This window comes from Lissotriton helveticus, chromosome 8, assembly GCF_964261635.1.
Source record: "Lissotriton helveticus chromosome 8, aLisHel1.1, whole genome shotgun sequence".
In the NCBI taxonomy this organism is placed as follows: Eukaryota; Metazoa; Chordata; class Amphibia; order Caudata; family Salamandridae; genus Lissotriton; species Lissotriton helveticus.
Window position 1 is genome coordinate 1,501,439,267 of NC_136069.1, and position 14,411 is coordinate 1,501,453,677.

At 41.9% G+C, this 14,411-nt stretch overlaps 1 protein-coding gene across 1 annotated transcript in view; it reads left to right on the plus strand.

Moving 5' to 3' along the window:
* LOC144773448 (disks large homolog 2-like) overlaps window positions 1–14,411 on the plus strand; it is an 843,812-nt gene that overhangs the window by 72,174 nt on the left and 757,227 nt on the right. The window contains exon 2 of the mRNA XM_078658478.1: window positions 1,976–2,029. Coding sequence (XP_078514604.1) covers window positions 1,976–2,029 — 54 coding nt within the window. The remainder of the gene's footprint in view (window positions 1–1,975; window positions 2,030–14,411) is intronic.

Below are 14,411 nucleotides of genomic sequence, written 5' to 3' on the forward strand. Positions count from 1 at the left end.
TGCCAGGCAAGAAGCAGCGGGCAGCAGACCAACACAGCAAAGTTACAGTACCACCTGGCAGCACTACAGCTCTTCTTCCTGGTAGAATATTCTCAGTTCCAGAAGTGTTCTGAGTATATGGTGTCAGAGGTCCAGTACTTATACCCATTTTAACCTTTGAAGTAGGGAGACTTAAAAGAAAGGTCTTTGTGGTGCTTATGACCCTGCCCTTTCCTAGCCTGGCTCCAAACACACTACAGGGGGAGTAGGAAACTCTGTGTGGGGACAGGCACAGCCCTGTTCAGGTGCAAGAGTCAGCTCCTCCCACTCACTCTAGCTCAGGAAGACCTATCAGCCTGGTGATGGGTCATAAGGATATGCAGGGCTCACCTCAGCTCCCTTTGTGTGCAACTGTCTAGAGAGGGAATGCACAAAGCTCAGCTCTCACCCAATCCAGACATGTATTTCAGAGACAGGCAGAGGCAAAGAATGGTTAAGGTAAGAACATGCCAACTTTCTAAATGTGGCATTTTCAGACCTGTAATTTAAAAACCAACTTTACTAAACAATGTTTTTTAAATTGTGAGTCTAGGAGCACCAAACGTACTCTTCTTATATTTTTCCCAATTGGAATTTACACTTGTAAAGTGCTACATGGAAGGTCCAAGACTAACCTATGGGAAAGATAGGCCTCGCTGTAGTGAAATACTAATTTTAGGGTATTTCACTACCAGGATATGTAAAACAGAAAGGTACATGTCCTACCTTTTAAATGCACTGCACCCTGCCCATGTGGCTACCTAGGGCCTAACTTATGGGTGACATATGTCATAAAAGGAAAGGGTTGTGCCTGGCAAGTAGGTGAACTTGCCAGGTCGAAATGGCAGTTTAAAACTGCCAACACAGGCTCTGCAGTGGCAGGCCTGAGAAGTGATTGAAGGGCTACTCAAGTGGTTGGCACAATCCGTGCTGCAGAGCCACTATTAGCATTTGATTTACAGGCCCTGGGCACATTTAGTGCACTGTACTAGGAGCTTATCCGTAAATCAAACATGCCAATCAAGGAAAAATCAAAAGCCATTTCTTTTTAGACACAGAGCACATGCACTTTAGCACTAGTCAGCAGTGAAAAAGTGCACAGAGCCCTACAGCCAGCACACACGAAGTTCAGCACACAGTCAAAAACAGGGAGTCAGAAGGCAAAAAGTCTGGGGAAACTACGCCAAAAAGATGCCAGATCTAACAACAGTGTGTTTTATCAGAAGTTGATTTGAGAAGATTAAATGCCTCTGGCTAGATACAATCAAGTTTATATTCTCCACATCTCTACATATGGACATTTTGTAACATTTTAAAACATTAATAAACTCATCATTTTGTGACTGTTACTAAACATGTTGCAGAACTTTCCCCATGTTGGAAATAAGTGCAGTTTTACTCGTGAAATGCATGGTTAAATTCATTCAGAGGGCAGGAAGGGCAATACAACATCTACATATTTGATAAAGGTAAGGAGAAATTGGCTTATTCACAGTTAATTATGTAGTACTCATGGGTAGATTTAAAATTATTGCACGTGGAAATGCACATTTTAGTATCATTTACTCATGCAGATTTCGCAATGTAATTTAAGTAGATTTTGCCAGGTCAGAGTACTCTTTGGATATCTACGACTGTCATAGTTTTCCAGCAATACTCATTGGAGCCTTTGTGAATGACAAGTCTGAAATGTTCTCCAGCCATAACTGGAAGCCTACGGGGGTAGTTTTCTGACTTTTGCTACCTGAGCATTTATAATCTTTTCCTAATCCTACATCTCTGCTTTTTCTTATGTTTGAAAGGGAAACTACAGGGATAATTTTGTAAAAAATCAAAGAGGCATTTGTGAGTAAATTACCGAAGTCAAAGCGGAGAGTATAATCTTGAAATTGAATGCTGTAATGAAAAATATCTCTCTATAACACTAATTTTAATTGTCAATTTTGCTTTCTTACAGGCCAGTCCAGCCCCTATAATTGTGAATACAGACACTTTGGACACCATTCCATATGTAAGCTACACACCATTTCATGATAACCCAGTAAGTGTCAATTTTACCTTAAAAAAAGCTCACTTTTTGCTAATATGCTTTGTTGGCATATGTTGTGTTGTCTGTTTTTGTTCAGAGCATATTCTGCTAAAGGTACAGCCTTTCTTGCATTAAAAAGCTGTGATTAGCTAAAATATCCCTGTTTACCTATTCTAGCAGCTGCATTCACCTATATGCAGGACATTTATTTTTATTTAAAAAGATTTAATATAGCGCTGGCTGGACCCGAGGGTATCAGGCCATTTACATGGGTATTAATTGCAATAAGGCCAAATATTACAATGAGGTAGTATTAAACAAAAAAAACAGTAGAAAGGCAGCATAAATATTACACAATCAAATTACAAAAGTTGCAATGAGCTACAGCAAATCCTGAGGAATTAGGCTAGTGAGGAAAGGAAAGAATGGAGAAGAGGGAGGTAGGGTATAGGAATGGGGAGAGGCTAGGGAAGGGGGGTAGGTTAGCGAAATATCATACCACTATACATGGATAATTAATTGCACTGTAACAGAATTACAATGAGATAGTACTCAAAACCTATCCGGACATTAAAAAACAACTCCAGTTTTACACAATCAAATTACAAGTATTGCAATAGTCTACAACAAATCCAGAGCGATTAACCTAGCGTGGGAGGGAAAGGATGGAGAAGAGGGAGGAAGGGTATGGGAATGGGGCGAGGCTGTGGAGGGGGGAGGTTAAGGCAATACCAAGTGGGAAGAAGCAAGTCCTATGGGAAAGTCTAGTGGGAAGAGTTAGTGGGCGAAGGCAGATGAGAGAGGGGGAGGAAAACAGTAGGAGGTCGGGGTGGGATGAGTGCTCAGGGAAGGGATTAAGGACCCCAGTATTTGTTGAGCAGGATAAGTTTGAGGTCTTTTTTTTAAACTGATGTAAGAGGGGTTGCAACAAAGATCTTTAAGGAAGGAGTTCCAGATATTAGGTGCATTCCCGGAAAAGGAGCGAGATTGTGTGGTTTTCTTGTTTAACAGAGGAGGGACAAGAGCGAGGGTGTTGGAGCTCCTCAATGATCAGTGAGAGGATTGTGATTGTGACATTTCAAAGTGAGAGAATTATGTGACAATCTCTCTGTGGTACAGGCAGGGCCTCTGGAATTAGGCACATTCTTTAATGGTATTACTCCATTATTTTGTCATTTTTGCACGTTAGAACTGTCTGCGCAAAGTTTTCACTATATTAGTACCAGTTGCAAAGGACCTTCCAGTGCACAGCTGCACGAGTTGCAGCATTTAAATTTTGATCTGTTCAAGCTAGAAACAAAATGTGTTGTTTTGTTAGAATCTGTAGATTATGCAGCAGATGATATGTCGCAAATGAATTATTACGCGGTAAAGCTGCAGCCACAGAAATTGCATAATTCCGCAATCGTAGAATAGCATAATTCCAGTGGGCTTGTGTACGAGTGCAAAGCAAATACTGTAGGATGGCAATTTGTTTAAATTCACAAAAATGTAAATACCTGTAAATGAATTGTACAAATATTTCAACATATACCAGCACTTACAAAAGCACAAATTAAGCACATTTTTGGGTAATTATGCAGTTTAAATTAAGGGTATATGGGAAGGTAACATCACCATTACCGTAACTGCTGTATCAACATGTTTTTGCCGTAAGTAGCCGCCCGTAAGGGTCGATGGCATTCGTCAGGATATGAATCCCTACAAAAGGTTCTAGATACATAACCCCCTAGTCTTGTCACTATATGGTAAGGCACTTAACATGGTTATACTTGCCCTTTTTTTAGACACACATCGTCTGTGTACCTATAAAGGAATAGCAAATACCTAAGATAAAATCCGATAGTGTTAGCTCGTCACCTCCTAATGTACAAAGAGAGGGACAGGGAGCTTAAGAAAAAGAGGGGGAGAATCCATGTTCCCAAGGCACTACGTCAAAATCACTAGAGAGTAAATGTTCCTGTGAGTAAGTGCTAGCAAACTCTGCAGCAGAGTGTGAGAAAAAGGAAGGTAGTTGATAGTAACCTGTTTAATACATGAATATTTATTTTATTTATTTATTTAACACTTATATGGCGCAACGAATCATCCCCAGGGGGATCTCTTGGCGCTTGGCAGCGCATAGCAGTACCCTCACCCACTTATACCCTCTAAAACATCCAGGTTTTTACACATTTCTTAAAGTGCCCCAAGGAGGTGCAGCGTCAGATCTCTTCCGGTAACCTGTTTCAATGAAAGGGAGCAAGATAGGAGAATGCACAACCTCCCATTCTTGATTTATTAATCTTGCATGGGCATAATAAATTCTGATTACTTGATCTAAGTTGGCGGCCCAGGACATACAGAATTACCTTCTGCCTTAAGTATACTGGCCGCAAACCTTGCCTTACCTTGAACACAGGTGTCAAGAGTTTAAACACAGCTCTCTTTCTGATGGGTAGCCAGTATAAGGTTTGTAGTAGGGGTCGAGACAGGGAACGTCTTGGCTTGTTCAATGCCATCCTTGCTGCAGTATTTTGCTGTACCTGAAGCCTGGAGGAAAGGTCTTCCCTGGCTCCTACCAGTAGCGCATTGCCATAATCCAGCCTGCTCACAATAAGTGCATGGATAAGGGTCTTTCTTGCGTCCAAGGGGATCCAAGGAAAGACCTTTCTTCGCATCCGCAGAGTCCCAAAACAGGTGCTTGAGAGTGCCTTCACATGATCCTCAAGCGATAATTTAATGTCAATCAAAATTCCCAGGTTCCTGCTTTCTGGGGGAAGGGGGCTCTCCCAGTTCGAAGGACCACCAGTCTGCCATCCACAGTTCCTCCGCATTCCCGAACAGGAGGATCTTTGTTTTGTTGGAGTTTAACTGGAGGAACTATATAAGGTTAGATGTATATAATATAGGATTGGATGCAAGGGAATTCTTAAAATTTGAAGAGTTGCCCTCACACACTCATTGAGGTGTCATGCTTCATCATTTGGAGTTTTGCTCCTCATACGGGTGGCGCTGCAGTCCCCCACGGGCCCTGCAAGAGGGCTCTTTAGTGGAGATATTTTGAGAGGAACGCCACAGTGGTGAGTGAGGGTATGTGGGGAGTGTGCAAGTGAATTAAAAATAATGTAACGGTGCCCTTGGTAGTATTTATTCTTGGGTCCATTCGGTAAGATTGAAATTAGGAAAAATAACTTGTGTACCCTTACTCCAGTGAGGAGGGTTGGTTTGTTAATTCAAAATAGGTGAGTGGTGATAAAAATTAATAGTGTGGTCGACATGTTTCACGCCCTGTTGGTCCCTATTGGATCCTATGGCATTTCATCAGGACCCGAAGGAAGTTAAAGTGCAAAGATAAACGTTAAACAGGGGTTTGAAAGAGACAAACATACACCCTGTTATTTTAACCTGAATCAGGTCAGTGGTCAAGGTGTGTCTGAACCCATTCATTTGGGACCACTCCTACGTATAAATACAACCTAAACAAATGAAAAGATAAATGAAAAGGAAACCTTTGTGAGATCGTGCTAGTAGCGATCCTAGAACATGATTATTACTTAGGTTATCGGTACACGTCTAAGCTGTGTGAACTTCCATACACATGTGTGTCATGAAAGTACATCACAACATTGCATTAAGGCATTATGGTAGTGCATTGTTGTAAAAATGTTGTGACACCCTTTAGAGATTGAGGGGGCCAAGGTACATGCACAACACTAGTGACAATGAGCACAGCGCTTACCCCAAATAATCTACGGGGATGCCTCAACGGCATAAGAAAACATCTCAGAAGTTGTCCCTACTTTCATAGCTGGAGTCGCTACTAACTGAGCCAGATCTTCGAGAGAAACTGGTCGGGCTCTCGTCAAAGGAATTGTCATTGGCTGTAACCTGATAGTCTTCTTTAGTGAACGGGTACACCTTCTCTCTGTCAAAGCGTTTCACATCCTAAGCAGTTTTTTTTTTTGGGTGACTTTGAAGCTCTTTGTCCCCACCCACCTTCGGCCAATCCTTCATTCCACCAGATGCCTGTGCTTAAATGTGTATGTTCCTATTTCATGAAAAGAAATGCTGGGAAGAGATCCCGCAGAACGATTACAGAAAGAAATGAATATCATTTGGAGGAAGCACTTGCCAATGGGTGGATTAGTCAAAAGGAGGCTGATTTTCTACTTAAAGAGAATCCCAAAACACCTTATTTGTATACCCTTCCTAAAGTACACAAAATGACTCTCCCACCAGGCAGAGCTACAGTGTCCGGGAATGATTCTATCCTCGAACCACTTTCACAATTTTGTGACTTTTATTTCAGACCAGTGGTTCAGAATATGCCAGCCTACCTAAAGGACACAAGGTAGCCACTTTCCCACACACCGGTCTCTGGGCACACATTAGACGCCTTTCTGGGGACTGCATATCCCAACCTCCACAGCGGGCGTTCACAAAAAGGAGACGCCAGCCCGCAGCCCCTGTAGCCGCTTTCCTGCTTACCGATGTCTGGGCACATGCTGCACGCTTTGCTGGGGACTGCATACCCCGACCTCCATAGCGCACGGACGTGCTCAAAAAGGAGACGCTGGCCAGCGGCCACTGTAGCTGCTTTCCCGCTTACCGGTCTCTGGGCACACGCTGCACGCCTTGCTGGGGACTGCATACTCTGACCTCCACAGTGCATGGATGCACACAAAAAGGAGATGCCAGCCTATGGCCCCTGTAGCCGCTTTCACGCTTACCGGTCTTTGGGCGCACGCTGCGCCCCTTGCTGGGGACTTCCTATCCCAACCTTCACAGCGAGCAGACACACACAAAAAGGAGACGCCAGCCCGTGGCGGGGGACGGGCGTGGGGGGCCAAATGCGGGTGCATTCATGTCTGCTGAGCCTGGAGGAGGCTGGGTTGGCCCCCCCTCTAAATCTCTGCGTCTGACTTAAGGTATTGTTTTATTATTTGCTTGTTAGAGTGGTGAAGTGGAAAGAACACATGGAGAAAGCGGGTGGAGGCACTGCAGCAACGCTTGATGTGTTCTTGTCTAGAGCGGTGAGCGGCCTTACCCATGAGACAGAACTTAATGAGAGGTGCTTATCTATGGAACCCCCTTCTTTTCCCCATTGAGGTCGGCCACAGGGAGCGCTCTAGAGGAGGTCCCTCACACCCAGTCTTCACAACTGTTAACACCTACTAACCGCCAATATATCCATCTGGAAACTCTATCTGCCACACTAGCCCTTCCCATCCCGACTAGTAGGGGGCCTAAGCACTCCCCCCACATTGACCTATCTAACGATCCTCCAGCTAAACATTGTAGGGGTGGTGGAATCCCAAATCAAAGCCTAAGCCAAGCAAACCAACTCGAGTCCCCAAACCTAGTGGCGGAAGTCCCAAGATTGCCACAGTGAGCCTGCCAATACTATCCACTGTAAGTTCTACATCTCCATCTGTAGTACTTGATGAAGCGCTATGGGCAGGAGTAAGCAAATGGATGTCCTCCTTGTTGTCCCCCATCTGAATCAAATTACCAGAGATTGGAGAGCGATTACCCTGTCTGGAGGCCGAGAATGCATTGCTTCATTGCCCCCCAGAACCCTTGCATGCGGAGCCTGCAGCCTTAATTGTGGACAAAACTCTGTCTCATTTTCACAACGGCCAGGGCCCGTCGGTCTCACCCAAGTCATGTACCCAATAATCTCTGCCACGCTGCCTTGTGGGTCACTTCCCATATCTACCGCCCGTTCTAATGCATTATCGGATTTTCCAACTCTACCACCACCAGGTATAATGGGTTTAGTACACCAGGCATCCACAGCCTTGTGGCTCAAAAGATCAGACCCACAGTTAAATGGAAGTCAAGATAGACTTATGGCGGTCGCAGAAAATAATTTGCAACAAGTCCTCCATCTTCCACCAGCAGCCTCCCCCCTAGTACTTGTCCTGGCCAATGTCCCTCCACGGCGGGAAAGCCAGCTTGAATCTACTACGCAGTTAATGGACAAATGTTTGCACTGGCTCTCACACCACCTAATGGACTCCGGAATGAGGAACTACCCCCTATCTAATAAAATCATCATGGCCAGGAGAGTGGGTTGGCTGGGTAGTTCCACTAAATCTATTGGTGGAGACTGTGTGGTGGTTAATTGTAACAGTGTATATGTGGGAAGCATACTCCTAAGTAATCGCCATAGAATATCCCTTAGGAGCACTCAGATTACACCTTTATCATTGGACTATTTTTATAGGCAGGGTGCAATAATTGGCACGGGACAGAGGGTTAGACCAGGGCCACATCAGTCAAGGAGATATGGAGAGGGTTCCTGCAGCATCATAGGGGTAGGGCTGCAAAATAGATTTGCTGCTCTTTCAGATCTGGAAACCTGCGACTGACTAACCCCAGCTACCCTCCCCCCCCCATATATTCACAAGACAGCTTAGTTCCAATAATACAGGGGAGTCCATTGGTTCCCCCACCCCAGAATATAGCCTACAAAAGTAAGATCAGTCTCGTATTCTGCAGCCTGGCAGGAATTACCTTAAATCTAGGCAATGACCAGTGGTACAAACGTTGGCATTCCCTGGAAATCATTTGCTTTCAGGAAGTGTGGTCCACGGAGCCCAGTTTTGTTTTGGGGTATGGCTCTGTCCATACAGCTGCAGTGCCCTCAGTTTCAGGCAGAGGGAAGGGGGGTTTACTAACCTTAATTTCTAATACACTCCCTCTACAAGTAAGGATGGTTGGCTCCCTAAATAATCATTTTAATTTTCCTGTATTGTAGTTTACTAACGAAGGTTCCAGGCTCTTAATTAACTTTTATAATAATGAACCTGGGGAAAATATGAAGTTAGTGGTAGATAAACTAAACACCGAGCTAGATAAAATAAACTACCAAAAAAATAAAGGCCCATCAAACATCATTTGGGTGGGGGACTTTAATGCTCAACTCTGTAAATATACAGAGGCTATGGTATGCGGGCTTGAAGATCTTCAGGGTAACCACTTCCCCAGTTTACCCATGATGATTATGGTGACTGTCTCAGTTGACTCCTGTGTATGAGAAATATGGGTATAATTAACAACACAAAGACAGGCCTTATGGAGAATACATTCAGGTGGATAAATTATGAGTCTACAATTGACTTCATCCTAATTTCCGCTACAATAAGTGGAAAAGTCTCCCACATAGATACCACTTTCACATGTAACAGTGTCCATTCAATCCTACTTAGCAACTTAACTCTCCCTTGCAAGCAGAATAAACACCCATAGGCAGCACAAGATATCTTGCTAACCAGGAAAAATGGGTAGCAACTAAAGTGGGGGCAGGTCGAGAAACAGAATAGGGCAACCTGTTAGGATAAAATGTCGTCCCTTATTTGCGCTATGTCTGGCTGAGGAGCTTCCCCAGCATTATTAGTCTCACAGTTTAAAGCTCTTATATTGAAATTAAAAGCAGCACTTACTCGACCTAATCCAGTAAATGTTCCACCAGATAGAGGATGGTTAACATTCTTCATGCTCAACAGCTAGAAGAGCCCTTGTTGATGCACTAAAAATCTCCCCCAGAGATCCAGCACAGATAAGGCTGTTACGCAGAGACTATAAGTCCGCTAGAAGTAAAAGAGAGAAGAACCTCAGGGAGCAAGCTTGGGCCGACCTTCAGCAAGCAGCTAGCTCAGGCGACAGCAGTGACTTCTGGAAAGTCATAAGCACACTCTATTTCAAAGACCCAAAAGATCCTTCCTTGGATGTACATGTAAGTGAGGAAGCATGGGTGGGATATTTTGAAAGCATCTTCGATTCTAATAAAACTGACTGTTTCCCCCCTCCACAGAAGGAGACCTTCCACCCCAAGGCACACTAAAATTCTCCTTTTGTGAGGTCACAAGAAGGCTGGCAGCCTGCGTCCCAGGGAAGGCACCGGGCCCTGATGGGTTGCCGACTGACCTATTTCAGGATTATTATGATCTGTGGGCCCCCCTATTAACTAACTTTTTCAAGAGCATAGCAATGGAGGGCCCCCTCCATCCTGGAAACAGAGTGTAATAATCCCAATTTAAAAGAAAGGTGATATGGGGCAGTTCAAAGAACTACAGAAACCAACTTCCTACAAGATTCCATGGCCAAGCTCATGGGCCGGCTTTTATTATTTAGACTGGAGGAATGGGCCCAAGAACACAACATTATGATACAGGCCCAATACAGTTTCCAGAGGGGGAAGGGGACAGTTGATCAGTGCCTCAATTTCTCACTTTACATAGACAAATACACCAAAGTAAAGGGCGGGAAGAACGACATGGTCTTTATGGACCTGTCTGCGGCCTTCGACTGTGTGTCCCATCAGAAGCTGTGGCCTATGATGGAGGGAATGGAGGGGGTTGCTCCACTGATAATTCGCTTTATTTGTCAGCTATACTCCAATCCTACTGCCTGCGTCTGGTACAGAATAAACGAGAAATGTACACCTTCACTTAAGATCGAGAGAGGAGTCAGACAGGGATGCAACCTCGCCCGGTTTCTTTATTCCATATACACAAACTGGGTGGAGGCGGCCCTGACTGGCTCCCCTCTGGATGTGCCTACGTTTGATAACACCCCCCTTCCAATATTGGCGTATGCTGATGATGCAGTTTTAATTGCCAGGACAGGGATACGCTCTCCAAAGCATAATACCATCATATGCCTCATTCACTGCCTCACTAGATCTAAGAGCGAGTGAAACAAAATCTTTCATTATTATAGCAGGAGCGGGAAAAGGCACAAAATCTCCTTATTTTCACCTGGACTCAAAGAAAGTTGAAGTAGTCGAGTCCTTTTCATTACTGGGAGTCCTATTTAATAAAATACACTCTTGGGCAAATTTAGTGGCGGCAAGAGTCCTAGGCATGGAACGAAGGGCCCGATTCACAGAACTAACTTAAGATAAAATCCTAAACTTACTACCATTTACTCATTTTGGTATTCACAGAAGGCACTTACTCATTTTGGTAATCACAGAAGGCACTTACTCATTGATGAGTAAGTGCCTTCTGTGAATACCAAAATGAGTAAGTGCACATACTCATTTTGGTAATCACAGAAGGCACTTACTCATCAATGAGTAAGTGCCTTACTCATCAATGATTAAGTGCCTTCTGTGAATACTAAAATGAGTAAGTGCCTTCTGTAAATACCAAAATGGTAGTAAGTTTAGGATTTTGTCTTAAGTTAGTTCTGTGAATTGGGCCCTTTGTCGTCAAGCCATCAAGGGCTTTGTTAAGAAGCTAGGAGCCAGTCCCCTGGACCCCATCAAAAACATCTATCACGCAAAAACAAAGAGGCGAGCTCCAGCCTATGGGGTGGGAGTCTGGGGATGGCCCATATCGACCAACTTCAAATAACTGAAGACATCTTTTTTTAAACCAGGTGGCGCATCCCCATTCCTTCTCCAATTATATTTTACAACTTGAATTAGGGCTACCTTATATGGTAGACTCCATTAAATTGGCGACAATTTTGTTATGGCCTTCCATTTGGCGCAGGACCACTGTCAATCTAACACAGCATATAATTGGAGATTGTTTGAAGCTGGAACATTATTATATGAGTAGCTGGCTAAGAAACGCGGCGGCAGAACTGAGGGCGATTGGACTAGGAGAATTATTTTGGGATACGACATCCTGCAGGAAGGTTTCCAAACAGAAAGTAACTGAGGCATTTATGCAGAGGGCTAATTTTGCCCGTAGGGAAAATAATTATCAACAAAAAGTGTCCCTTGCATATGACCTTATCCCCCAAGATTAGGGGAAGGATTCTCATATCTATCTACTATCACTATCGCACTGCATAGATACATTTTTCTGCACTTCAGTTTGAACTTAATTCCTCTGATGTTAGGGTTCCCAGGGAAGAAATTCAAACACTCAGATTTGATCCCATGCCTGTGTGACAAACATTCGTCCCAGTCTGACTTACATCTTATCCTGTTCTGCAAGCTTTACCAAACTGAAAGAGAATCTTTTATTCTGCCAAATTTAAGGCAGCACAATTTTTCCAAATGTAGGGTGGCACTGTATTTTTTAAAGTCTCTCCATGATCCCTTCGTTTGTTTCTCTTTAGCCACTTTTCTGTGGGCTTGCATGAAAAGGAGGAAGGTGCTGGGCGGCTTGAGGATTTAACGAATTACTGTAAATATGAAACTAAGACACATACAAGAGGCAACCCTGACTCAATGACAACCAACGCTTATTAAGATTTTAAATGTTTTTATCTAATTGTCTGTATCATATATTTAATGCGTTTGTGATGAAATTGTGCTTTTATGATCTGTGCAAAAGAGATTAAATAAATATTTTATTGATAGATTGATTGACATGAGGGAGGTATTGGTTTTAATGGTAAATGGTCTAAATATCGATTCCAAAATATCGAGTAACCTAAATATCGAGTCCAAAATATAGAATTGACAAAATATCGACTGGACAGAATATGGACATCCAAAATATCGTTTTGAAGGTAAGTACTGTAATATCGAATTTAAAAATATAGACAGTCAAAATACCGAAGTACATAATATAGGTGATTAAAATTATTGACTTTTTAATAATATCGAATTTTTTTAGGTGTTTTATATGTTAGTTTATGTGTGAAAAGTGTATATTTATTTGTAATTTATTGTAAGTAACTAATTTTATGTTATTTAATTTTTGCGTAATTTAATTCTGTATCGGGTTGTGGGTTTATAGGGGAATATGGTGGGAAGTAATTTAATTATAATTAATTAAATATTTTAATTAATTAATTGGTATTTATTTTGAATATATTGTCAATTTATTTTTAATTGGTAATTAATTAATTTTAATTGATAATTAATTTTTATTAATTGATTAATTGATAATTATGTGAATAATATCATTTTATTTTTAGTAGCGGGTTGTGGGTTTATAGGGGAATAGGGTGGGAAGTAATTTAATTATAATTAATTAAACATGTTAATTGATTAATTGGTATTTATTTTGAATAAATTGTTAATTAATTTTCAATTGGTAATTAATTAATTGTTAATTGATAATTAATTTTTATTAATTGATTAATTGATAATTATGTGAGTAATATTAATTTATTTTTAGTAGCGGGTTGTGGGTTCATAGGGGAATAGGGTGGGAAGTAATTTAATTATAACTAATTAAACATGTTAATTAATTAATTTGTATTTATTTTGAATAAATTGTCAATTAATTTTTAATTGGTAATTAATTAATTGTTAATTGTTAATTAATTTTTATTAATTGATTAATTGATAATTATGTGAATAATATTATTTTATTTTTAGTAGTGGGTTGTGGGTTTATTGGGGAATAGGGTGGGAAGTAATTTAATATAATTGATTAAACATGTTAATCATTTAATTGGTATTTAGAATAAATTGTTAATTAATTTTTAATTGGTAATTAACTAATTCTTAATTGGTAATTAAAATGCATTAATTGATTAATTTAAAAATAAGTGATTTAATGTATTTTCACTAGAGTGGGGATATTAAAATTTACCCCTATGCTATCCAACGCTTTCCCTACTGTTGCACTCTCTGGAGTGGGAATAGTAATTTTTACCCCTACGCCATCCAACGCTTTGCCTACTGTTGCACTCATTGGAGTGGGAATAGTAATTTTTACCCCTACGCTATCCAACGCTTTCCCTACTGTTGCACTCTCTGGGGTGGGAATAGTAATTTTTACCCCTACGCTATACAATGCTTTCCCTACTGTTGCACTTACTGGAGTAGGAATAGTAATTTTTACCCCTACGCTATCCAGCGCCTTCCCTACTGTTGCACTCTCTGGAGTGGGAATAGTAATTTTTACCCCTACGCTATCCAAAGCTTTCCCTACTGTTGCACTCACTGGAGTGGGAATAGTAATTTTTACCCCTACGCAATCCAACGCTTTCCCTACTGTTGCACTCACTGGAGTTGGAATAGTAATTTTTACCCCTACGCTATCCAACGCCTTCCCTACTGTTGCACTCTCAGGAGTGGGAATAGTAATTTTTACCCCTACGCTATCCAACGCTTTCCCTACTGTTGCACTTACTGGAGCAGGAATAGTAATTTTTACCCCTACGCTATCCAACGCCTTCCCTACTGTTGCACTCTCTGGAGTGGGAATAGTAATTTTGACCCCTACGCTATCCAACGCCTTCCCTACTGTTACACTCTCTGGAGTGGGAATAGTAATTTTTACCCCTACGCTATCCAACGCTTTCACTACTGTTGCACTGACTGGAGATGGAATAGTGATTTTTATCCCTACGCCATCCAATGCTTTCCCTACTGTTGCACTCTCTGGAGTTGGAATAGTAATTTTTACCCCTACGCCATCCAACGCTTCCCCTACTGTTGCACTCTCTGGAGTTGGAA